Source organism: Rattus norvegicus, chromosome 5 (assembly GCF_021556685.1).
Source record: "Rattus norvegicus strain SHRSP/BbbUtx chromosome 5, alternate assembly SHRSP_T2T, whole genome shotgun sequence".
NCBI lineage: Eukaryota > Metazoa > Chordata > Mammalia > Rodentia > Muridae > Rattus > Rattus norvegicus.
In genome coordinates, this window is record NC_141538.1 from 115,592,344 (window position 1) to 115,619,169 (window position 26,826).

The 26,826-nt window shown below is 39.6% G+C and overlaps 2 protein-coding genes across 4 annotated transcripts in view; both read right to left on the reverse strand.

The window, feature by feature from the left end:
* Positions 1-1,642: 1,642 nt before the first annotated feature.
* On the reverse strand, positions 1,643-13,218 carry Eqtn (equatorin). 2 transcript variants are annotated; one of them, XM_087550524.1, is made up of 10 exons: positions 12,661-13,218; positions 11,201-11,347; positions 10,830-10,985; positions 9,687-9,773; positions 8,195-8,257; positions 7,553-7,597; positions 6,445-6,504; positions 3,004-3,157; positions 2,023-2,096; positions 1,643-1,904 (listed from the first exon to the last, which is right to left on the reverse strand). In XM_087550524.1, exons 1-10 carry the CDS (start codon positions 12,728-12,730, stop codon positions 1,777-1,779), a joined length of 984 nt encoding a protein of 327 aa, XP_087406650.1. In that variant the 5' UTR covers positions 12,731-13,218; the 3' UTR covers positions 1,643-1,776.
* An 11,187-nt stretch (positions 13,219-24,405) lies between these two features.
* Mysm1 (myb-like, SWIRM and MPN domains 1) overlaps positions 24,406-26,826 on the reverse strand; it is a 45,000-nt gene continuing 42,579 nt past the window's right edge. For both annotated transcript variants that reach the window (XM_087548095.1, XM_087548087.1), the window contains one exon: positions 24,406-25,955. The gene's annotated coding sequence lies outside the window, so the exon portion shown is untranslated. The remainder of the gene's footprint in view (positions 25,956-26,826) is intronic.

Genomic DNA, 26,826 nt, shown 5'->3' on the forward strand with positions numbered 1-26,826 from the left:
AAACTGTCCACTATTGGGCAGGATCAGGACAAAGTGAACGCCTGCCCTGTAATCGAGTTTCTCTCATGGGTAGAGGCTTATGTAGTCCACAGCTATTCAAAGGTGGAACTTCATTGCCCTCTCAACCGATGGTGAGTGAAACAGAGTCTGGGGAGAAAAGATCACCCTAAGGACTCTCGAAGTGGTGGGGAAAGAGAAGTGAATCTAGGCTCCACAGGGAAGAAGAAACATCTTGCTAAGCCAAAGACAGTAAAAAGAACTTCTCATGAGATGAAATAACACTGCGAAAGCTAATGTCCTCTGGACGTCCTTGTCCCTAAGGGCCTTTGACCTTTTGTGGATCATAGCCAAACTCAAGCAACTCAGGTAAGGCATGGCTCTGGCTCACCTGAGATTCCATGGGTTTGTATCCCAGGCTGGCCTCAGACTCCCTATGTAATTAAAGATAAACTTCTGATCCTCCTGTCCCTCCTTCCCCAGCGTGGGCACTGCAGGTGTGTACCACAAATGCCCAGATTTATTTGGTACTGAGGACAGAAACTGGGGCCTTCTGCATGCTGCAGAAGCATCCTACTAAGGACATCCACAGCCCACGAGATTCCATAACTTGGTTTGTGAAATAAATGCGTCTTTCATGGCATAGTGTAACTCAGTGTGATGCAAAGTGTCTGGCAGCCAGTAAATGGAGGCTTGTTGGCATCTGCTCTGGGTCTTTTCCACATCCACATACCTACAAATAAATGGCCAGATGCCTGCCCTAGGATGGTCCCACTTAAGGACACAGTATCTCTATTTCATAAATTGAAATATCCTTTGTATAGATAGCTTCTATAGTTTTTAATAAAGTCAGACTTTGAAGTGTCTTCCCAGTTACAGCACCGTGATCCTGGGTGCATGTGACTGGTGGGAGAGAGAGCTGTAAATAATAACAACTCCCTCTCTAGGAAATTACCCGCTGAAAGGACCTCTTCTGTGACTTACTGGCACAACATGTTATCCCCAAAGATTACAAGTATTTTAGAAATGGAGGAACTCTTTAATTCACTATCATGTTTGTATGGGCACATACACCCATGCCACAGTATACCTGGAGACGTCAGGACAAGCAGGAATTGAGTCCCAGATTGCTCATTCCATGGTGGGTTCCAGGGATCTAACTCAGGTTGTCAGGCTTCTATATGGCAAGCACTTTCTAGCTGAGCTATCTTGCTGGCCATGTTTTTCCGCCTGACCAGTGAGAGCAGCTGCATAGCCTCAAAACAACTCAAGAATGCTAGCAGTATTCATTGCTGGCTTAGTTTTATCTCTTGTTGGTACCACTGTTTAGCTAATGAAACATAAGCCAGACTTTTTTTTTAAACTTTGGTGTAGAGAGCAGTAAAGTAGTCAGGCACATGTAAAGGTAAAGATGGAAATGCCCTCATTTAAAGATGAGTCTTAGTGTGAGGTTTTATTGCTCTAAGCGTGGGTGGATCGGTAGCTCCAAGGTGGTCTTGAGCATACTCAGCTAGGGTTCTATCACTGAGGTACCTCCAGCCATGAAGACCTGTCATAGTCTCTAGACTATCTGATGAGCTTATTTGACAAGTTTCCTTTAATTATTTCCTTGTACATTTTCTTTTAAATAATTCTTATAACATAATAACTGTGATAGTTTTTATTGAATGTCCTTAGGAAGTCAGAAAATGTGGATGTTTCTGAAATGTGCAGTATCAAAAGGAGAACATTTATGTGACAAACACAGGTCTGTTTTTATAACCAAAGAATTAAAGTTATTTACTCAGAGATTCTTTCTTCCGTGACTTCAGCCTCATTCACTGTGTTACTTTCAATGATGACCACCTTACCCGACTCCTCAGGAGGAAGGAAGCTTGACTCTTCGGTTAAGACTGTTTGATTAGAGCCTGCAGAAAAATCCATAGATTTAGATTTTGAACTTCTTATGCTGGATTGTTTCATCTCTGAAGAAGGGTGGCCCCAAAATGTGTGCTCTCTGCACTTTTGGAAAAAGATGTATCTGACCTTCTGATGGATGGAAGTAAGACAGAGTTGCCAGCTCTGGGTTGACGGAGTATTGGCTCTCACAAGTTTTGTCGCTAAAAAGAGAACACACACCAAGAGTGGTCTTTAGTTACATAGACTTATGACTGAAATCAGAAGTCAAGACAGAAATGGATTATGTCCAATGTATTAATGCAAATGGTATGGTTTTTCTTTCATTATAGCTATATTGTACTTAATCCTTGTGTGAATGAACCAGCAATATCTGGTGTAGGCAGCCTATATCAAACTGCAATATTAGAATTTAAAAGCCAATAATAAAAGTTGCCTTAATTAATACATGCTTAAAAAGAAACACAAAGGGAAGCTGAATTAGGGAGAGTAAATATCTAACTTTATAGGTTTAATGGATCAGAGAAATACATCATCAAATCACCCCAGTCAGTACAGTAATATTAATGATAATTGTGAACATTAAAAAGCAGTCATGTGGGGTTATTTAAAGTAATCTATGAAGGTGTACAAAAAACGTTGTAAAGAGATCAATCAGGCCCTCAGGCTCAAATGGAATTTAATATTTTTATAAGAAAAGACAAATGATTATTTAAGATAAATGTCTAGACCTCAAGGCATAAAATTGCAGATTTTCTGTCTGTTTCAAGGTCTTAAGCAAGGCTACCAAAAATTTTTAAATATTAAATCCTAAGCAAATGATTTACTTAGAAGAGAATAAATAACCTTTGTGTTCCAGGGCTATTTTGCAGGGATACAGAGGGAGGAAGCATTCTCTAGCTTCTATATCCTTCCTAATGAACTATGTGTGTTCAAAACAGTGAGATAGGCCCTGAGACAGAGCCCACGTTCCTAATGCTTAGAGGAAGTGGATTCAAGCTGACTGTCTTACACATTACTGAGGGGGAAACATATTCCTATCAATACACACAAGACAGGAAGAAGAGGCCATGGACTAGTTCTGAAGACCACAGAGGCCAGTAGGCTTACCGTAGGTGTCTCAATTTGTACAGTGTGGCAAAACAGAATATCAAGAGGGGAATTAAGAGAATAAGTGTCATCAGTGAGATTCCCAGCATTAATTTGAGCTTGATTTCCTCTAGCTCTGACAGCTGGTCTTCATTGGTATTATTTAAATCAGAGGCTGGAGGAAAGAAAGAACACAATGAGAAACTGAGCATCGTGGGAGCTTTCCTTGAGGAATAAGGAACACAATGTATCAGCAGTAATCACAGCCCACTCTTCCCATGCCAGACCATGGCTAAGCAAAGGCCACAAACACACTTTCTCTTTCTTTCTTCATAACAGTCTTGGAATAGCTGTGCCTAACTCCATTTTATAGACTCATAAAAGTATGCAATCTTCTACTAATCAAAATAGGGTTTTAAACCCAAGTATTCATAACGAATTTTTTTTATATAGCTTCTTTTCCTGGCTTTACTGGAGACCACTTTAAATAACTGATCATCTCAAAAGAGATTGTTAGAACAATTTACAAGATACTGGTTCTTCGGGGAGGACAGGTGTATGCCTTGCTGTTGGCATGCACTGGTTATTCTTTGGAACTCAAAGTGTGTAGTGTTGGTGGTTTCCTCTATAAAGCTTAAGAGATAAGTTTGCCATTTTATTAACAGGGACAAACTCGGTGTGCTTGGTATTGCAAAAAGAAATAGAAATGACATTTTAAGGTTCCTGAAATGGGTTTATAATTACAGAATCGCGCCTGGCTCCAGAAACATTCTGATAAAATCCGAAGAAACTGCTTTTCTGTCAGATGTTGGACCTTCTTGAGATTATGTCTGACTTAGAATATATTTAATGCTGAAGCTTTTCTTCTCACAGTTCCCCCATGCCTGCTCACAGTGTTGCAGGCATTTTCACTACTTTCTAGGTAATATTTAGGTAATAGGCAACTGTAAAGACATGTCCCCATGTCAATGTTCTCTGACTTTTGAACACTTTAATGATTGTACCGGTGACACAACTCAGCAGTAGAGTTCTTGCTAGCATGTTTGAAAGCCTAGGTTCAGTCTCTATTCTCAACCAACCAAACAAAAAATTTATTTTCCAAGTAGAATGAAACATGGACAGCTGCGAATGATTATCTGATTTGAGACCCATTTGGGAACATTTGAGCAGATTATATTAAAATGAACTATCCCCCTTAAATACACCTATAGTTCCTATGGTGGTTTGAATAGGTATGATGCCCACAGATTCATGTGTTTCAATGCTTGGTCACAGGGAGTGACATTATTAGGAGGTATGGCCTTGTTGGAGGAAGTGTGTCACTGTGAGGGCAGGCTTTGAGGTCTCCTGTGCTCAAGCTCTGCTCAGTGTAGAATCAGAGCCCATCCTGGCTGCCTGCAGAAGGCCATCCCCTTCTGCTGCCTTTGGGTCAGGATAGACAACTTTCAGCTCCTTCAGCACCATGCTGAATGCTGTTATCCTTCCTACCATGATGATAATAGACTGGACCTCTAAAACTGTAAGCCAGCCTCAATTAAATATTGTCCTTTCTTTGTAAGACTTGCCATGGTCATGGTGTCGGGTGGGCTGGGAAGGACCTGATTATTCTGGAATTCCCTAAGTAGAACAGGCTGATGATGGCCTTGAACTTCCAGAGAACTGCCTGCCTCTGCTTCCCTAGTGCTAGGATTAAGATGCTACAACATCTTTGTAAGTGGGTTCATTCATGCTGTTACCTCAAAAGATCCTCTAGCTGCTGCTCTGACCCCCACGCCCACCAAATCGTGCCACATTCCCCACCTGAGAGAGACAGAGGCTGAGTTACAGAAAACTGCTGTGACTTTGTATTTCTTACTGAGTTCTCCTCTAAGCCCAAGCCGGCCCCGTCTTCTAATATCTAGGCCCACGACAGCCTTTAACAGAAACTTTACCCTCCTTTTTAAAGTCTTTCTCTGTGCCGTCTGTGCCAGGAGCCATAGAGGTTAAGCCAGACTAGGTAGTGGTATAAAATGTCTTGTCTACCACACAGTAAACAAAGGTCAGAAACTGCTTTTGTTCTCTGATCTGAAGGAAGCGGATAGAACTGAAGGGTCTAGCCCTTCAGAGCAACTCATAGCTGCCTGTGGTCATGAAGCTGTATCCTTCTTACATTCCAAGAACTGAAAGATCTTTGTCTCTTCAAGGTCCTATCATGGGTGCCTATTGTCCATGATGCTGTCTCTCCTAACTGCTTTTACTTTAGGCCTAGGAATGTGGTTGCCTAGAACTCTCCTAACGAAGTACGCCTGAAGGGTAGTTTGCTCTGGTCTCCCTGTCCTGCAAATCTTTTACTCTTCCTAACACAGTATATTTATCAAGGAGAAGGCTTTAGAATATCTAACCACTGAAAGTTACAGAATTTGGGCTGGCCTTTGCTTTATGCCCCAATTTCTTCATAAAATGGACATGATGGAAGAACGCTTATAATGCAGCTAAAGCACCAGAATACCTGAGAGTGTGTCAATGTATATCAGAACACGTGATATATAGTGTGTGTCAGTATATATCAGTGCACCCGATATATAATGTGCCCTCAGCAAATGGTAGGAATCCATTCCACGTTCAGCTGCTTAAGGGCAAACATCCAGAGATGACATGTCTCTAAGGTATCCATCATTTTTCATCCCTGCTTTGTCATTTGGTCAGTGGCTTGTCACCATTCCATTTTCTTCAAATAACTCAAGGCAAAAGCTACTTTTCTTAAATAAGTCATTACAGAACTGGACAAACAGATTTTAGATATGCCATCAAACATATGTTGTTTTCAATTATTTACTTGTAGGGCAAAGGGTTTGAAGAAAATTAAAACATTGCCTTTTAATACAACTTTCCATCTAAACTAGGAGTTTAGTTCGAGGTACCCATATCTGGAGGTGCACAACTACCTGTAACTCCACTTCCAAGGGATCTGATGCCCTCTTCTGTTCTCCATAGGTACATACATACATTTGTGTGTACACACACACAAACACACACACAAACACACACACATACACACACACCTTAAAACTCTAAAGAAAAGCCCATTTTAAAAGACCATTTTATATATTATACACATATATACTTTATTTTATATATTCTATAGATTTAAAATATATATTTAAAAGACCATTATATACAATACCTACATACATGTACACACACACACACATCTATATAAAACATATATTCACTCACATATCAATCTGTTTCAATATTGTATGTTAGAAGACTGGAAGATAGTAGTAACCATTGGTAAAGGGGTAATAAGAATACTTGAGAGGTAAATTTGTCTAATGTAGTCAATGTCCTCTCTGACGTGGCATTAGCATCAATTACACTCTTCCATACACTACCCTTTGCTATGAGAAATTGTTTCACAATGCAGCCACTAAAATCGAGGTGACATTTATGTATCTATTAATTAAAGTACTTTGTTCTTACCTGGAATTGCTTGATAAAATAGATCTTTATCATCCATGCTCACTGCTGTTTCATTTATAGCTGTTAAAACAATATGCTGATATTATGATAAGTAACATCCACGTATTAAAATGTTTGCATGTGTATAAAGCTATTCATTTTAGTGTTGTTTTGTAAAGTGGACATCTCTATAACTCATGTTGAAACAGAGCTTATCTAATGTGTGTGTGTATTTTCCATTGGGTCCATCATACTATTAAGGACATTAACAAACTATTTAATACTATGCTTAGGGGACAGTTCAAGGTATGACCGTACCTGCACGGAAACTAAAAATATTTGAAGCTGTCTCAATACTGACAAATGACCTTGAAAGATTCTACAAATGCTGACTTTGTGGTAACAAAGAGATCTCAGTGAGTAGAAAATCCTGAATGTAAATACAAAACACACAAATAATGGTGGTCCAGTGAACGTTGTGTGTATTTCATTTTTATAATGTGTCTGCAATATATTACATATGGTAACGTGTACCTCTGTATCTCCAGAGAATATATACATGCATGGGTTGATCTGTGCATTGTACTGTGCATGTGTATTTATGCTGTACACATTCCTTTCATGCACAAACATGCACTGACACTTTTCACTCGTGTGTGCATCTCTGTGTTTATGCACATGCTGCTCCAAACATGGAGGAGCTGCACTGGGCAAAAACCTGGTTTCAGTGCTGAGCCATGAACTCAGTTGGGTGACTTTTTTCAATCTGGACTCATCTGTTTCTGTAGTCAAAGCTAGAAAATAAGAAGATCATGATAGTTACCTGCAACACAATGAAAGACAGGAAAACCAACTTCCCTATACCAGCTAGTGTCCTCTTGTTTTTAAGGTACACTCTACACTGCAACGGTTGCAGGAGGACATACTTCTGGGTGCAGAAGACTCAGAAACTGCAACTTTTATCATTTCTCCGAGTACAACATTTGCTATTACAAGGGGCAGTAAACACACGTCTGTTGATTATTGTTCGAAATTAGTCACGTCTTATATAAAATGTTATAAATGCCTTCTTATAGAAACTATTAGAAAATCAAAACATTTCCCCAGTTACCTCACTACATTAATTTACCTTTCGCTAACATTGTCCAGAATGCAGGCACATTGGGGGTTGAGCCTGTTCAAAAGAGATAACAGGGGTAATGGATGAGAATCTATTGTCCCCAATTAATTTCACACTCACTCAAAAACCTACGAGAGTCACCCTGGATTGTATGGCTTCCCAAATATTTCATAAGGAACAGTGACCTTGGCAAGGAAAAAAAAAACCAGCAATTTTGAGTTTGTAACCTCCCATCCCCAAGACCCTCCCTCAAATAATCCTAGGAAATATTAGTCATTGTGACCAGAGATACATTTATTCCTTAGTCAAGTAGAGATATGTACGTTGTCATAAAAAATGTGAAAATATACCCCAGATGCTTATTGAGCTAAATCCAAACCTTTATAAATGTATTTTGTAAATTTACATGTCTATTTATAAATATTTTTAAAACTTCCATAATGTTCACTTCCCATTGCTTGTCAGGTGCCTTTGAAAACAGACTCTTACGTATTTGCCACTTAAAAGATTCCAGGTGGTTCTAAACAACAGCAGCATGGGCTCTTTGGCCACGCTGCTCACTCAAGCCATGTGCAAAGGAGTGCAAGCTAATGGCATGAGCCATATGATAGTATACTCCAGATAGCAAGTACAGTGTAGTAGTCGTAATACTTTTACGAGAGGGTTCACTACGTTTATCTTCTTCTCCACTGGCAGTTGCTTTGCTGGATTTATCTAGGAAAAGGGAGAAAGCATTTTTAAGCATATTTAAAACACCAACCAGTTGTCCAGACAAGGAGAGAACAAAGGAAAGAGAATGACTTTTCTTTTTTTGAATCAGAAATGAAGAAGAGGAAGAAAGGCCTTGGAGATTGGAGAGTTATGTTTTTGGGATGTCTGAAGTGGGTTGGTTTGTCTGCACTCTATGACGGAGAGGAAAAACATGGAACTTAGGCCTTAGAGGTAATGGAGAGCTGTTGGGTAAGATGCTTGGCTTCGGTGGGCTCGCTAGGCAGGCCTCAGTGTAAGCCTCAGTCTATGAGGCATCCTTGCAGAATTGCCTGGATGAGAGTATTTGGGCTGTACTGGTTAACTTAGACAAATAGTAACACATGTTCCAAATGGGGTGCCATCTCTCTATAAGAAGATTTCTTTGGAGGGACACAATTTACAGAGCTTGCAGATCCATCACAGGTATCCTGTTAATGAGGAAGAGTAGAAAAGGGGTCCTATTTCTGAAATAATTGATTCTGACAGGACTCAAAACAAAAGACTAATCCAAGCTACAATACAACCATTAATTCCTACTAAGAAGAACACCACCCAATTGTCTCCATTTACCTTATAGAGAGTATGCTCAAGCAATTTATCAATGAAAGCTATCCTGGAGAGCTCTGTTTATCTGATGGACCTGTGCTTTTGGAATATTCTACATGTAGAAGGCACTTCAACTCTTCTTGACAATCCTCTAGATGTGGAGATGGAATCTAGGGTCTTGGGTTTTCTTCCTTGGGTACGTGCTTCTCAGTAACTGATAGCATTGGGAATTTGAAGTGTCTGGGATGTGTAAGAGTCAGTTAACTGGATCTTATTCCACACAACTCAAGAGGTTTGATCTACACAAGCAAGATACATGGTGAATTAACTAAGTTTGTCCTAAAGGTGTGAGTGCCACAGACTTGGAATTGCTAAATACTCCATTATTGTCAAGTAAATTTGTTAGTAATTAGGCATTAATGAGTCTGCCCCAGTATTGATATTCTGCCCCATAGCCAGAAAAAGGCCACTTTTTGCTCTTCAAAATATAAAAGTATAAAAGAGAAAAAAAACCCACAAATACGGGTTTAAGAAAGGTGAGTAATAGCCTGGAATACTAAATTTGGTCAATGTTTCCTTCTATGCAAACTGAAAAACAGAAGTTTTAGAAAAGAGAAACTCTGTCTGCCTTCTGGAATAGTCACTGTAAGGGACATAGAGTTTCACAAAAACTTACAGTAGAAAAGGTGTGTGTGGGGGCGGGGGGGCGGGGAGATGACAGAACTCTGCTGGCTTCCAGAAGATGAACTGTAGAGGTGAAGCCTTGGGCTTCCCCTGCTTCCCCCGGGGCTGTTCTGGAACCCTAAGGTCTTGGTGTGTGCAGCGCTGAAGTGCATTCAGTACTTACAGTCCTTCATAGTAAACTTCAGGTCAGTTGTGGCTGTCACAGACACTTCAGTTTTCGTGCCTTTTGAATCTGGTGTAGTGAACACATCTACAAAGAAAATCCCAAGTTTTTAGCAACCAGTAAATCACTTCTTACATTTTTTTCTTCGTAGTAGTTCTTTAACTTTAACTGACTAAAGAAATAATAATTACAAACAAAAAGTGTGAGACATTTTTCTTCTTCAAAGGAAGTAGAGCAAGGGGTAAGGTGAAAATTCATGAGGAAAAAAAGTCAAACCAATTTTCTTATGACACATAACCATGAGAAACAATTGCTGTGGAAATTCATAGGAAATAGGTATGTATATGATGCCAAAAATCTATTTTTAGAAGAGCAATTCTGTCACTAAGTTTTAACCTCTATGTCTTGGAAAATGAGACAGGATTGGAGAAAGGTTGCTGAAAATATTAAATGAAATCAGATTAGAGTATAGCATGCTTTTAATTGGCTTTGTCTAACGTCATTGCACAAGAGGGAAATCTGCCTACAGAATCAGGGAGTCCATACCAGGAAGAGCGTGGGGCACAGATTAAGCTGATGCCCCCACAATCTCCAGAATACCTTGGCCACCAGCCACTGGAGGAAACAAGGAAGAGTTCCCAACCTTTGGTTTGGATGGAGCCCTTCCTTGTCTGGTTCTTTGATCTTGGATTTCCAGCCTCTAGAAGTGTAGGAAAATAGTTTTTGATTGTCTTGATCCTTTTAATTTGTGGAATTTTGTTTCAGCAGCCTTCAAAACAGATTCACACCTCAAACTAAAGTTTTGGCTAACTGCCCTGGAATTAGATCAGTTGTCACTCAAGTGAGTCTGAGTGACAGTGCCATGCTGAACTATGGTTAGGGGAAACTGACAAAGACAGCCTTGTTCCATTTCATAATACCCCATGAAGAGTTGTAGGAAGCAAGGCTTTCAACGTTACATGCTGACACGTCTACAAAGTCAATCAGGAATTCAAAACTGGAAAGCAAAGAATGATGGGAGTTTCCAAGGCAGCATGAAGACAAAACAAACTAAAACCAAAGAAAAACAGAGACAAACCAGACCAGCGCATTATCTTTTTGCATCAGCTTTTGATGATGTATGCTATTTACTTTGAAACTTACATTGCTTTATGTCTTTATAGTAATTGCCAGTTTTCTCATTGGCAGGAGTATCACCTCCATTATCTTCTAATTTTTGGAAAATAGCAGAATTCTCATCTGTATTATTTTCTTCCTCATCATAATACTGATCATCTGAAATCGTCACACCAGGATCCTCTAGAAAGGAAACAGGACACACCAATGAACAGAAGGTGTTCGTTTTCTTTCCTGCTCCCTCCCACTGAAATTTTTCACAGTTAGAGACTGATATTTTAAAAGTTAAATTATATTAGACCTCCAACTTTCAATCATCATGCAGAGAATTTCCATATTCTGACTTTGTATCTTTGAGGGTCATCCTTCTGACTGACTAATTTCGAGCATTCACTTACGTTCCACAGTGGGCTGTAGACTGAAAATGTTCGGGAGGAAAACTCCAGATAAAAAGATCAACAGTATAAAATCCATTGGGAAATTGGTGTGATTTATCCAGCAATCTACTGTCTCCTCAGGACTTTCTTCTTGTGGCCCAGAAGGTCCTAAGACTCAATAGGACATTATGACATCACTGTTCTTGGGAAACAGAACGCCAGGGAAATGCCCAGAGCTTTGTGACTCCATTTTATGGTTCATTTCAATTTTGGTGTTATGATGTTTTTAGTTTTTTAAAAAGAAACTTTAAATTTTTTTCTGGGAAAGATGATACGTGTATTTTCATGAAATAATGTTAGTTATTAGTTCATGATTTATAAAAATATCTTGTTGATAATAACATAAAAATTTAAGGAATATGGGAGTTTTGTTTTTAATGGCATGCTTTACTTAAAACAAAACAACAACAATAAAACAAATGAAGCAAAACAAAGTGAAAATCTAGTCAAAGAAAGCAAAATTCAAGTTCTGGTTCATAAACTATTTGTAATAAAATAATAAAGTTCTGTAATAAAACTTTTATGAAACATCTTTTAAATTTTAAGATGCATTGATTTTATATTATATAATAAATTATATTATTATATCTTTATAAGATATGTTTTAATATATATTATATAAGATGTATAAAATATCATTATAAGATATAACATATTAACATGTCTTGTTTAGTACTTTTTCAATGATGCCCAACTTCACATTTGAATAAAGAGATGTAATACTTAGATAGTAAAAAAGAGACTTCAACATGAATAGCATTGTACTTACATAATATAATGTATTATGTAATACAATGTAAGTACAATGTAATTATGGATTACTTACATAATAACAATGAACAATAAAGACAGAGGGCTAGTGGGCATTATTATAAGATCGGCGGAATTTGAAGTGTGCTAACTTTATCATTGATGGTAACCCTCCACTGTGGATGACATTTATACTGAAAACATAAGCATCGGGAAAAACAGCATAACAACACAGGACTTTTGCTTGTCTTCAGTGAAGGGGAAGATCCAAGACAGCCTGTGGTCCTTTACTGACGGTCCCTGGTGATGTGGAGCACAGACTCGTCAGAGTCTAATTGCTTACAAGGATAAAGGAAGTAGAGACCATATGTTCAAAGGAAAGATGGGCAAGCAAGCTAGGCTCTTGACCAAAGTCAGTCAACCAAAGGGAAATGATCCTACGTTTGGCACTGTTTTTCTTTCAGACTCTTCCACTCATTTCAAGTAAGAACCTGAAGATGGAAAAGACTGAGCTGATAAATTTCTTAGAGCCCTGGCCTCAAGTGCCTCTTTAACATGGTTCAACACTGGAAATCAGAGAATCAGGAAGCAAGCATGCCTCATGTTGTTGTGAACCATCAAACAACTTTGGATGATAAAGTTCAACTATGACGTACATAAAAGAATCATACCTGATAGTACAGAGGAGACAAGAGCTGGAGAAACATGGTTACCCAAATCTATCTGCACAAATTCTGGCATGCAGCAAGTGATCTATGAATTAATGTAACATTATATTTAGTTCAGGAATCCCTAAATACCAAAAGTCAAATTGGCATTTTTGGGGACACTAATAGACTTTTCTTTGTTGTTTTATTCTCTCTCTCTCTCTCTCTCTCTCTCTCTCTCTCTCTCTCTCTCTCTCTCTCTCTCACCCACCCACCCCCACTGAGTCCTCTCAGGCTAAACTTTTTCCCTTTCTTTCTTCTTCTTCTTCTTCTTCTTCTTCTTCTTCTTCTTCTTCTTCTTCTTCTTCTTCTTCTTCTTCTTCTTCTTCTTCTTCTTCTTCTTCTTCTTCTTCTTCTTCTTTTTGAGGCAGGGTCTCTGTACATAGCTTTGGTTGTTCTGGAACTTATTATGTAGACCAAGCTGGCCTCAAAGTCACAGAGATCCACCTGCATCTGCCTCCCGCATGCTGTCATAATTTTTTGATGTGTTGAACATTTTCCGTAGGTACCTGAGTTGACAGACTGCAAATATAACAGGTTATATAGATAGGACTTCAAGAAACTAAGATTGCTTAAACACTGATCCTAATTTCCTATCTCAGGATCAGTACTACCACTAGAATACATTGGCACATGTAGATTGAGTTGCATCTGCCTCAAAATTGTATGCTGAAGTCCAAACCATGAGCATTTCAAAAACTACCAAGATTAGAGCTGAGACTACAAGTGGAAGGAAGATTTAAAAAAAAAATGAAGGGACTCACTGTCTGCTTGTTGTTGTAAAATTATAAAAAACGGTTTTCTTTTAGCCCCCCTAGAGCCAGTACTGTAGTGCCCCCAAGATATCTGCTAGACATCTTGCCAGAAACACACATCCCAACTCCGTGGCAGCCCTGACTAGCTGCCGCACACTCTCTTACACTTAAATCTGCACATGAAAGAACACACAACACAATAACCTCTGATCCAATTGATAAGACGTAATTGCCCACCTAATTATACAAAGCCCTGTACACATCCATCCCTTAAGAACATTCATAACAACCTGTGAAGGTACAGCATGGAATCTTAACGTTAGCCTCCATGTTCTCTCCTGGAGTTGGCTTCTCCGCCTTCTCTTCTCTTGTCCTTTCAGTTCCATCTCCTCCTCTAACCTCAAACTTTTCTCCCACCCATCCTTTCGTCCAATGACAGGTTTCGTTCTATCTTGTACCTGCCTACACCTGCATGATGAAATCATCCCACATCTGCTAGTCAAAAGGGACTGAACCAAGGCAAGCTGAATCACTGATACCAGAAGGTTACGGCACTCAAAAATTTCTAGTTTCAGCATCAAAGTAAAATAGAATTTTACAAAGGAGAAAAGCAAAGGGCAGAGTCACTTTGGGAAGTATTGGTGAAGTCTGGGGATCTCTTCTCTCCCAGTGCAGAGTACAACCTTCAGTATTTTAAAGTGAGGAAGAGAGTGGGTGGAGACAAATGTTTCATCAGTGACACATGTTAAGAGATTTGAGTGCTGGAAAGTTTTCTCTTGTACACTTGGAGATACACTTGGTATCTGTCTAGGAAATTGTCCATTTCCAGAAGATTTTCAAATTTTGTTGAATATAGGTTTTTATAGTAAGATCTGATGATTTTTTGAATTTCCTCTGAATCTGTAGTTATGTCTCCCTTTTCATTTCTGATTTTGTTAATTTGGACGCACTCTCTGTGTCCTCTCATTAGTCTGGCTAAGGGTTTATCTATCTTGTTGATTTTCTCAAAGAACCAACTTTTGGTTCTGTTGATTCTTTCTATGGTCCTTTTTGTTTCTACTTGGTTGATTTCAGCTCTGAGTTTGATTATTTCCTGCCTTCTACTCCTCCTGGGTGTATTTGCTTCTTTTTGTTCTAGAGCTTTTAGGTGTGCTGTCAAGCTGCTGACATATGCTCTTTCCTGTTTCTTTCTGCAGGCACTCAGCGCTATGAGTTTTCCTCTTAGCACAGCTTTCATTGTGTCCCATAAGTTTGGGTATGTTGTATCTTCATTTTCATTAAATTCTAAAAAGTTTTTAATTTCTTTCTTTATTTCTTCATTGACCAAGTTATCATTGAGTAGAATGTTGTTTACCTTTCATGTGTATGTGGACTTACTGTTGTTTTTGTTTTTATTGAAGACCATCCTTACTCTGTGGTGCTCTTATAGGATGCATGGGATTATTCCAATCTTCTTGTATCTGTTGAGGCCTGTTTTGTGACCAATTATATGGTCAATTTTGGAGAAGGTACTGTGAGATGCTGAGAAGAAGGTATATTCTTTTGTTTTATGGTGAAATGTTCTATAGCTATCTGTTAAATCCTTTTGGTTCAAAATGTCTGTTAATTTCACTGTGTCTCTTTTTAGATTCTGTTTCCATGATCTGTCCATTGATGGGAGTGGGGTGTTGAAGTCTCCTACTATTATTGTGTGTGGTGCACTGTTGCTTTGAGCTTTAGTAACGTTTCTTTTATGAATGTGGGTGCCCTTGCATTTGGTGTATAGATATTCAGAATTAAGAGTTCTTCTTGGTAGATTTTTCCTTTGATGTGTATGAAGTGTCCTTACTTATAGTTTTTGATAACTTTTGGTTGCAAGACAATTTTATTTGGTATTAGAAGGGCTACTCCTGCTTGTTTCTTGGGACTATTTGCTTGGAAAACTTTTTTCCAGCATTTTACTCTGAGATATTGACTGTGTTTGTCACTGAGGTGTATTTCCTGTATACAGCAAAATGCTAGATCCTGTTTACATATCCAGTCTGTTAGTCTATGTCTTTTTATTGGGGAATTGAATTTATTGGTGTTAAGATATTAAGGCATAGTGATTGTTATTTCCTGTTAAATTTGTTGTTAGAGGTGCTCTCTTTTTTTGGCTCTCTTCTTTTGGGTTTGTTGGAAAAAGATTACTTTCTTGCTTTTTCTAGGGTGTAGTTTCCTTCCTCGTGTTGGAGTTATCCATCTATTATCCTTCGTAGGGTTGGATTTGCAGAAAGATAACTGTGTAAATTTGGTTCTGTCGTGGAGTATCTTGGTTTTTCCATCTATGTTAATTGAGAGTTTTGCTGGATTTAGTAGCCTAGGATGGCATTTGTGTTCTCTTAGGGTCTGTATAACATCTGCCCAGGATCTTCTAGTTTTCATAGTTTCTGTTTAGAAGTTTGATGTAATCGTGATAGGTCTGCCTTTATATGTTACTTGACCTTTTCCCCTTATTTACTGGTTTTAATATTCTTTCTTTGCTTTGTGTGTTTGATGTTTTGAGTATTATGTGATGGGAGAAATTTCTTTTCTGATCCAATCTATTTGGAGTTCTGTAGGCTTCTTTTATGTTTATGGGTATCACTTTCTTTAGGTTAGGGAAGTTTTCTTCTATAATTTTGTTGAAGATATTTACCAGCCCTTTAAGTTCAGAATCTTCACTCTTTTCCTATTATCCTTATTGGTCTTCCCATTGTGTCCTGGATTTTCTGGATGCTTTGGGTTAAGAGACTTTTGCATTTTGCATTTCCTTTGACAATTGTGTCAATGTTTTCTATGGTATCTTCTGCCCCTGAGATTCTCTCTTCAATCTCTTGTACTCTGCTGGTGATGCTTGAATCTATGACTCCTGATCTCTTTCCTAAGTTTTCTATATCCAGGATTGTCTCTGTGATTTCTTTATTGTTTCTATTTCCATGTTTAGATCCTGGATGGTTTTGTTCAATTCCTTCACCTGTTTGGTTGTGTTTTCCTGAAATTCTTTAAGGGATTTTTGCATTTCTTCTTTAAGGGCTTCTACTTGTTTACCTGTGTTGTCCTGTATTTTTTTAATGGAGTTATTTATGTCCTCCTTAAAGTCCTCTGTCTTCATCATGAGATGTGATTTTAAATCCAAATCTTACTTTTCCAGTGTGTTGGGGTATCCAGTATCTGCTGTGGTGAGAGAACTGGGTTCTGATGATGCCAAGTAGCCTTGGTTTCTGTTGCTTAGGTTCTTCCACTTGTGTCTCAACATCTTGTTATCTCTGGTAGTAGTTCGTTGGTCTTGCTGTCTCTGACTGGAGCTTTTCCCTCTTGTGAGCCTGTGAGTCTGTGATCTTAGGATTGTGAACACTCCTGGGAGACCAGTTCTCTCCTGGTGCGATTTGGATGGGAGGACTGTGGGACACAGCCTTAGCTCTGGGCTCAGATGGAGACCAGAAGGATCCTGTTCCAGGCTGCTCTGCAGTTCCTGTGCCCTGTGCGCTCCTGGTGGGTCCCTCTTGAGGTAGTTATTGGAATCAAGGTGGGGTCTCATTTGTGGATTAAGGAATGAGAGGACTCCTGGGAGACCAGCTCTCTCCAAGCAGTATTTGGAAATTGAGGGCTGTGGGACAGCCTTAGCTCTGAGCACAGATGGAGACTGGAAGACAAGATCACTTTTTACAATTTCCTTATATGCTCATCTCAGAATACTGAAGATACTAATAACAACATAAATTGGGTTTTTGTTGTTGTTGTTTTTGCCCTGAGATGAAGTCTTGTGATTTGGTGAGACTGGTCTCAAACTCATGTGCTTAAGGAATGATTCTGCCTCAGCCTCATGAGGAGCTGTGAAGTGTCTTGTGCACCTTTGTTTAAATTAGTTGCTTAGAGATAGAGAGCTTGCCTGGTGTGGAGAGCTCTTGCTGCCACTTCAAGGATATCAGCAAGAATATTTGACATTGGGTAGTACAAGGAAGTTGTAGGGAATGGGTCTGATGCTAAGATCTTGTTCCCCAATTAGTTCTTGATCTATCGATAAAGATGCTATCGGCCAGATTTAGGATGTTAGTACTAAGGAATGTGTTCCCTATATATTGATTGTCTTGATAAATCCCCAGATATAGTGATCAGGTGACTTTGCTTACTGCTTTGTTTGCTCCTTGACTATTTTTGTTTATACCTTGTTTGTTCCTTGTTTGTAACCCTATTTTTTTGCATGCACTTAGAATGGTATAAAAGCAGCTTGGGGAAAAAAATGAACTTGCTTCAGCACTTGCTGGAGTCATACTATAGTATTGTCTAATAGTCCCTTTTTCTTTCATCCTCATTCCCTCCTTTGAGACATTGTTGACTGAACTGGCTTGGTCATGGGTTGCCACAATGTTGGGGCTCAAGTATGAGGGGCTTTGTGAAGCACACCACAGGAATTGGAAGTGCACGGGGTTTGCAACCCCATAGGTAAAACAACAATACCAACCAACCAGAACCCCCAGAGCTCCCAGGGACTAAACTACCAACCAGAGTACCCATGGAGGGATCCATGGCTTCAGCTGTATATGTAGCAGAGGATGGCCTTATGTGGCATCAGTGGGAGGGGAGACCCTTGGTCTTGTGGAGGCTCCATGACCCAGCATAGGGGAATGCCAGGGCACTGAGGCAGGAGTGGGTGGGTGAACACCCTCATAGAAGCAGGGGAGAAAGGGGGTATAGAGGGTTTGTTGAAGGGAAATAGGGAAGGGAGATAACATTGAAATTCCAATAAATAAAATAATCAATTAAAAAAAGTTTTGGGCCAGTGGTGAGTAAACCTTATGTAAATGGCACAGGGTAATGCTAGAATGCTTTTTGAATGTATGCTTAGAAATATGCCAAAACCTAGACGAGTCAAGATAAGTCAAAAAAGACGTCCTGCTTCCACTCTGGTTCCCACTGGGGGAATGCTTAGTCCTGGTCCTGGGTTCCTTTGGAAGGATATCTGGGTCCTTTGGTGGGACATCTGGTTCTCTTCCCTCTCTGTCTAATGTCTGTCCTTGGCATGCCAGTCTGCCCATGTCTGTTGCTGTAAAATTATAAAAAAGGATGTCTTTTACCCTGCACAAGGTCCAGCACCACAGTGCCCCAAGACATCTGGTAGAGATCTTCATCTCAGTCAACAAGGCGTCTCACCTGCTCTGCTCCATCCCATCTCACACTGCCAATGGCTTCTCTCTGAGCCTGGCAACAATCTCTCTACCCATCTAGTTCCCAAGGCAGGTTTCCACCATGCCAGAAATATACATCCCAATTCCATGGTGGCCTAGTGTCTCCAGCCACTACAAACTCTCTTGACCTTAATTTGCCACATGAAAGAACACACAATACACTAACCTCTGATCCAATTGTTAAGATATAATTGACCACCTAAACATACAAAGCCCTGTACACATCCATCCCTTAAGAATATTCATAACAATCTGTAAAGGTGCAGAGAGGAATCTTGACATCCGCCTCCATGTTCTCCCAGCTGCTTCTTCCTCTACTCGGTTCCAATCTCCTCCTCTCTAAAACTTTTCACCTGCCCATCCATCCTTCTCATCCAATGACAGGCCTCGTTCTGTCTTGTACCTGTCTACACCTGTGTGATGACATCGTAAACATGTCTGTCAGTTTATGACTGTGGTTTTGTTTCATTGCTTGATTGTTGCTCTGTGTTTCAGTCAAAAGAAAAAAATGGTTAAAACTTCATCTGCTGGAATATTTGGGTTCAGCAGGTAACAATGTGCTCCTCCCTTAAAATTACAGCTAGAAAAAAAATGAGAAAATTTTGTTTAGCTAGTCTAAGTATGTAAATGATGTGTGTAGCCACTTCATTTTTGTTTCTGATAGGTCCTAAATGTATAAATATGTTCTGCGTGTCTTGGTTATTGGCTTATAAGTTATTGGGTATGGTTAAAAAATTTGTAACATTGGTAACAGAAAGTTGGATTAAAACTGGTAACTCAGGGTCAGAGTCATTCTGGGCAACAGCACATGGCATTAGCCAAGCTAGGGAAACAAGTCTCTAAAGATAACTCTAAATTTGGATTATATTTTATGTAATTCCTGTCCTAGAAACCAGACCTATAAAAGATAGGAATCTAAACAATGTTTCTTTAATGAGGTGTTAAAAGCTGCACCATCATGCATTCATATATGAGAACTGCCAGCCAAACTTTGTGTAACTTAAAAATAATGCATTTGGTATTGATTTTAGAGAGACTGGATTATTAGAATGAGCCCAAAAAATAAGTTACATAAAACAAAACAAGAAGAGGGGGATAATTGTATACTCCTTCACCACAAAATTTTATTTTGGATTTTTTGACTTTAGATGCTAAGGACCTCTCTGCAGCTGACTGTCTATGACACCCTACAACTCAGCATACTTATGCCTAGATGAAATGCAAGGATCCACTTACTGGCACATGGCATGGTACTGATCAGGTATTAATATGGGGAAGCGGCCATGTTCATGTTTTTTTTTTCCACAGGATGCTGAAGGAATGTGGTGGCTGCCAGAGCAATTTGATGCTGGGACAAAGAATGATGCTGACTGTGAGCTTGCTGAGTGCCCTGACAATGGTGACTGGGAAGCTGCATTGGTCACAGCTGAGCCACCTGATCCAGCATCCAGCAGTGTGGTCCAGACCAGAGATTCTTGTGGCCAGTAATAATACTCGATTTCCTGAACTTCCTTGGACCAAGGAGCCAACTTATAAGAAGACCATGACTTTCAATGCACTTGGCGATAGGATTACTGTTTGTCTTGTGAAGAATAGTAGGAATGATGGATGTGTCTCTGTGTTTACTCAAATTTGGGAGAAATGCATTTAGGATCTGCCACTGATCCTCATGAGGTATGACCTTGTGGGTCTAAACCCACAGAGAAAGTAGAATTGCCGTTTAGCAAAAGTTAGAAGGAAAGAATGTTATAATCAACCCCCAGTGTGGTTTAATGGTTCCAGTAATATGCAAGTTATTGATTGGACTGGGAGTCAATCAAACATTGGTCAAAGGGAATATTTATAGGTCTTGGCAGTTCAATTCAGGTCATTTTCAATGGCATATTTGGAAGTTAGCTGCAGCTCTCTATGAAGTTATGTTAGCAATGGACAAAATTGGGACAGGTTCTGGATTTTGAACAAATGTTAGTTCACGTGTTAAGCCTCCTCATCTTTTATTAATTGGTTGTGTTAAAATTATTTTCGAGTCTTCTATGGTATTTAATGTAACCTGTGCTGATTGCACACTTTCTAATTGTGTTAATGTATTGAAATCTGGCATGTCTGTTATGGTGGTCTATCAACTGGCTTTTGTTTTATTGCCTGTGAGTATAACAGGACCTTGGTATTCTGAAAAAGGCTCACAAACATTGGAAGGAATGAATTAAGCTTTAGGTAGAAGCAAGAGGGTAGTGGGTTTGATTATTACTGGCATAGCAGCTTTGATTACATTAATAGCTAGTGCCATTGCTTCTGCCATTGCTTTGATGCAAGAAATTAAGATAGTCACTTTTGTTAATAATTTAGCAGAAAATGTTACTAATGCTCTCAGTATTCAAGAAGATTTAGATAGGCTTTGGAAACATGATTGATGCTCTTAATGATACTATTCAAATTATTGGAAAGGAGGTTCAGAGTATAAGAGTCATTTCAAGTGTCACATTAAATATCAATGGATTTGTGTCACCTCTAAAACTTACAAGACAGTCACTATAACTGGGAGAAAATTCAAAGACACTTGCAGGGTATTTGGCATAATTCTAACACCTCTCTGGATATTTTAATTTTGCAAACTGAGATTATGAATTTAAAGAATGCTGCTCCACTGAGTTTTGATGCCGTGGATAATGTTGATAAAATTATTCATGGCTTAAGGTCAGTATTTCCATCTTCAAGCTTCATGAATGGCTTATATAGTTTGATCATGTTGGCCCTTCTTATCTTGGGAATACTTTTATTCCTACCCATTTTGATAAAACTTGCCTTTAACAACATCAACATGTTTTGCAACTTAAAATGGATCCCTGGTCAAAGTCACTAGTTCAACAGCCAGGCAGTCAATGATGGGTAAGATTCTGTACAAGGCCTTACCAATCAATGACAGAAACGCATGCCTTAGATAATTCATTTTAAATGGCAGGTAAGGATGGCATTCTTGTCAGAACAACCTAAGACAGGCACAGTCTTGTTTATGAAATAAAAAATAGGGAGATACGGAGAGCTCTTGGTACTGCTTCAAGGATATCAGCAAAAATATTTGACATTGGGCTAGGACAAAAAAAAGTAGGCTCAAGATAAATACAGCTGAAGAATATGTTCCTCTTATCTTGATCATCTTGACAAATCCCTAGATACAGTGATCACAGGGCTTTGTTTATTGACTTCTTTGTTCCTTGACTACTTTGTTTATGCCTTGTTTGTTCCTTCACCTAGAACTGACCCTATTCTTTGCGTGTACTTAGAATGGTATAAAAGCAGCTTGGGAAAAAATAAAGTTGCTTCAGCACTTGCTGGAGTCATACTACAGTGTTGCCTCATTGTCTGTTCTTTCTGTAATCCTCACTCCCTCGCTCGAGACCCTGTTGACTGAGTGGTTTTGGTCAGCCTGGAGCGTACAGAATCCTGGTCTGTGAGTCCCAGCACTGACAGAAAAGAAACACCAAAAGTATTTGAATTTTACATTCACATTTCTTCTAGACCAGCTCACTTCCTCTAAGACTTTCCTCAAATGTTAGCATCTCAGTATAGCTTTCTAGCTATTCACTTTCTAGCTCCAATGAAAACGTCTTGGTATTTGCTAGTTCTGCCTCCCTTCCATCTGACATATTATTTATGTTGGTTTTATTCCAAGACATATACTAAGCTCCATAACGCCTCAGAATTTAGTCCATCACTTTATCCCAGGGGCTGGAAAAGTTCTAACACAACAGTAGCTCAAATTGGAAAAAAAGACGTGGAATTCAGCTTCCTTACCTGATACAATTCACATCTCCCTCCCAACAAACTTAATCCTTTCCCCAGATCTCTACCTGTTGCTGTATTTAGAAGACTGAAAAATGTATCTCACGCATACTCAGTGCTTCCTATGCAGGTAACCACGAATGCACAATGCATAATGCAGTCACATGAATGTGAAGCCTGGGGTAGATTATACAAGAGATGTTTAGGCACAGAGTGTTTAACTTTTATCATTTAGCCAAAAATCGCTGTAAGTCACCACTAATTTTCATACCTATCAACCCAAGCAAATAAATCACTATATTCAAAGCTGATTTAAGATTTTAAAGTGGAATTGGAATCTTTGAGGAAAAACTTTGCTATTTGAGTAACAATTATCTATACTCAACAGTACCTTAGTCCATTCCATATGGTCCTTGGCCTTTAAACTTGTTTTCTGCCTACTGTGTAAAACAGCCTTTAAACGAACAAAAGGAAAGCAAGTTTTTAAAGATGCTGGCAAAAGTTAATTCATGCCTCATTTTAAAATTAAATTTTATACTTAATAACTGTGTCATAAAAATACTTGCTAAGTTAAATTTCCTTTTTCTTACTTTTTAGTTTCAGAGTTAAAGGAACTGTCTGTCCATTTTAAGTTAAGATAATGAATATACCTTTTCTGGATCAGTTTTCATAGTCTTCTGGCTTATGCTAAGCTAGGCAGTCAGGCGTATAGAGACACGCTTTAAACACTCCTTCTTTAGCTTTCTCTCACTGGTCTTTCAGTTTTTAAAGCTTCTTTTCTTCTTTGTGTTTTTAGAGGATTAGTTTTCACCAGTCACACAGAACACTTTTCATTGATCCTAAAGCGAGAAGAGTCTCAACCAATATTACATAAAACATTTAAGAAAAAAATTATATCGATTTTCTAAAATAATTTCATCTGCTAATAAGTGTGTCACTGGGGGGTGGGTTTGAGGTTTCAGATGCTCAAGCAGGCCTGCCCCGCCCCCCTCTCCTGCCTGCTGAGCCAGATATAGAACTCTCAGCTACGTCTCCAGTACTCTGTCCGCCTGCATGCTGCCTTGCTTCCCGCCATGAAAATAATAGGTAAAATCTCCTATACGAGAGCAGCCCCAATTATGTTTTCCTTTACAAGAGTAGCTGTGGTCATGGCATTTCTTCACAGCAACAGAACTTTGACTAAGATACCAGCTGAGCTCCCTAGAAGAGATTTAAACCAACTGAGTCACTTGGAAGAGACATTTCCCAACCTGTTAGCCTCCTGCAAGCTGTATAGAGGACTCCAAGTTTCCAGCTTTTGTGCAGTCATCCTTGGTGGGTGGGTTTTGGTGATGCAGCTGTCTGTGAGTCATTTTTGCTCCTCAAAGTAAGCCTCCAATATTCCTGTATGTAACTCCAATAAACTCATGGCTCATCAAGTTGGATTTGGGTGATACTGTACTTTGTTTTGGTCTGTTGTGGGCTCTCTATCTGGGTGAGTAGACAGGTAGGTAGTGTCTACCCAAGAAAAACCTTGTCACCCAACACTCCCTCTGAATAAATGTAAAAAGGTAAAAAGACAATTATAAGGAACATTATCTCATCTGTCACTCACCTTCGTCTCCAACATTTGCTGACTCTGCCCCATTCTCCTTTCAATAGTATAAAAGCTGCTACATTTCTTAATCCATTTGTTTGGCCTAAGACATGAGCTTATGGAAGACTTTCGTGGTCCCAGTTTTCCTGTCTTTTTAAAATCTCATCCCGGTCTTCCCTTATGGGTGTGTGCCCAAGAGTAGGTCACATGGTAGATCTAGTTTCAGTTTTTTTGTGAAACCACATTGATTTCCACAGGGGCTGCATTGGTTATCACTACCAACAGTGAAAAAGAGCTACACTTGCCCCGTAGCCTCCCTCTCTGGTGTTTATTTGCTGTCCTGATGATGGCCATTCTGACTAAGTGAAACAGAATCTCACAAGTAGCTTTAAATTTAAGAAGGAGCCTTTTTATAATAAACTCTTTAATGTTATATATAAAGGGGGTAATTTTATTTATATTTTAATAGTTTATACCATTTCCCCTTCCCGTTCTTCCCTCTGAACTCTCATATTTCCCTTCTTTGCTCTCTTTCAAAGCCATGGATTCATTTTTCATTAACTGCCGTTACATGCATATATTATACATATATACTCCTCCATACAATGTGTGCAGTCTGTCTAATGTTACTTTATACAGGTTTTCAGGACACTAGATAACCAATTGGTGTGCTCATCCCTGGTGAAGACCATTTCTCTCACCCTCGGCTTTCTTTAGTTGCCTGTAGGTCTTTGTGTGGGGCCTCTCTGGCCGTCACTCACCCACTTCGGCATGTCTGTTGTCTTTGTTCAGCTCGTTTCGTATTTATGTTGGTGAGACTTTATAGTTTCTGACATTACTTGGAGACAGAGTCTCACAGCAAACTCCCTCATCCTCTGGCTCTTAAGACCATTTTTCCTCTCCTCTGCAATGTTCCATGAGCCTTAGGTGCAGGAGTGTTTTGCAGACTTATCCATTGGGACTGGGCTTCACAACTACACAGTTTGGTTGGTTGTAGTTTCTGTAATGGTCTCTGTCTCTTGCAGAGAGAAATTTCCTTGATGAGGGATGAGAATTGTATTTATCTAAGGGTACTCTTTATATTTAGTCCTTTATTTAGAGATTAAGTATCTGGAGTGTAGTCAGGGATTATGCTGGTGTAATAAAGTGGTCGTTGTAGATTCTCTTCCAAGATCCATGACTTTTCTAGCCCTGGTAGCTAGCTAGGTTTTCCAGTACCAGGCAGGAATCCCCTATTGTTGAACAAGCTATAAGCTCAATCAAGAGGTGCTGGTTACTGCCAAAGTCCATGTGCTATTACTGCACCCTTAGGGTTATTATGCCATGCTGAAAGTTTACAAACTATCTATTGGCCATTTGTTTCACTTCTTTTAAAAATACCCTATTCAGCTTCCTGCCCCACTTTTTACATTTTTTTGTTAATTAGGTTATTTATTTATTTTACATCCTGATGTCAGTTTTCCCTCCCTCTTTTCCTCCCAGTCCCTTCCTCTTCCCTCTCCATGCAACCCCTCAGAAAAGGGAGGCCTCCCATGGAGATCAACCAGCCTTGTCATATCAAGCTGCAGTAATACAAGACACATTTTCTACTGAGATTAGACAAGGCAACCCAGTTAGGCGATGGGGATCCAGAGATAGGCATTGTAGTCAGAGATAGCCCCTGTTGTTGATTTAGGAGTCCCACATGAAGACCTTGCTGCACAACTGTTACAAATGTGCAGAGGACCTAAATCCATCCCATGCATGCATTCTGATTTGCAATTCAGCCTCTATGAGCTGCTATGGGCTCAGGTTAGTTGATTCTGTAGGTTTTCTTGTGGTGTCCTTGATCCCTCTGGCTCGTTCAACCTTTCCTCCCTCTCTTCCATGGGCTTACGCAAGCTCCACCTCATGTTTGGCTGTGGTATGTGCATCAGTTTCCATCAGTTGTTGGGTGAAGACTCTCAGTTAACCTAGACTTGTCTGTAAGTAGAGCAGAATATCATTAAGTGTCAGGGTGGGCAACCTCTCGTGACTTGGTGGCTCTCATGCTAGGCCGATCATTGGCTGGCTCGTCCCTCAAATTCTGCTCCATCCTCCACCCGGTAGGCAGGAGAAATTGTGGATCTGTGGTTTTATGGTTGGGTTGGTGTCCCAACCCTTCCATCGGAAGTCTTGCCTGGTTACAGGAGATGGCCAGTTGAGGCTCTATATTCTCCAATGCTAGGAGTCTTAGCTAGGGTCACCCTCATAGATTCCTGGGATTTTCTATTGTCCTACATTTCTAGCTTGTCCCAGAGATGGCCGCCAATTCAGTTGTCTCTCCAAGTACTCTCTGTCTCTCTGTCCGTCCTTCCTCCACCTTGTCCTTCCTGTTCCAAACCTCTCCCCAACTCAGTCCCCTTCATCCATCCACCTCTGATGTCTTATGTAGTTCCTCTTCTCAGTGACATTCAAGTGTCCCCCACACGGGCTCTCCTTGTTACTTAGGTTCTTTGGGGCTGTGGTAGATAGCACAGCTATCCTGTATTTTCTGACAAATATACACTTAGAAGTGAGTACATACCATGTTTATCCTCCTGGCCTAGGTTACCTCATTCTGGGTGATCTTTTCTAGACCCATCCATTTGCCTGCAAATTTCATATCATTGTTTTTAACAGTGGAGCGATACTTCACTGTTTAAGCATCCCACGTTTTCTGTTTCCATTCTTCAGCTGAGGGACATCTAGTTTGTTTACAGTGTCTGGCTATTATGAATACAGTTGCTATGAACAGAGCTGAGGAAAAGCCCTTGTGGCATGGTGGGGTTTCTTTGAGGTATATACCCAGGAGCGGTAAAGTTGGGTCTTGAGA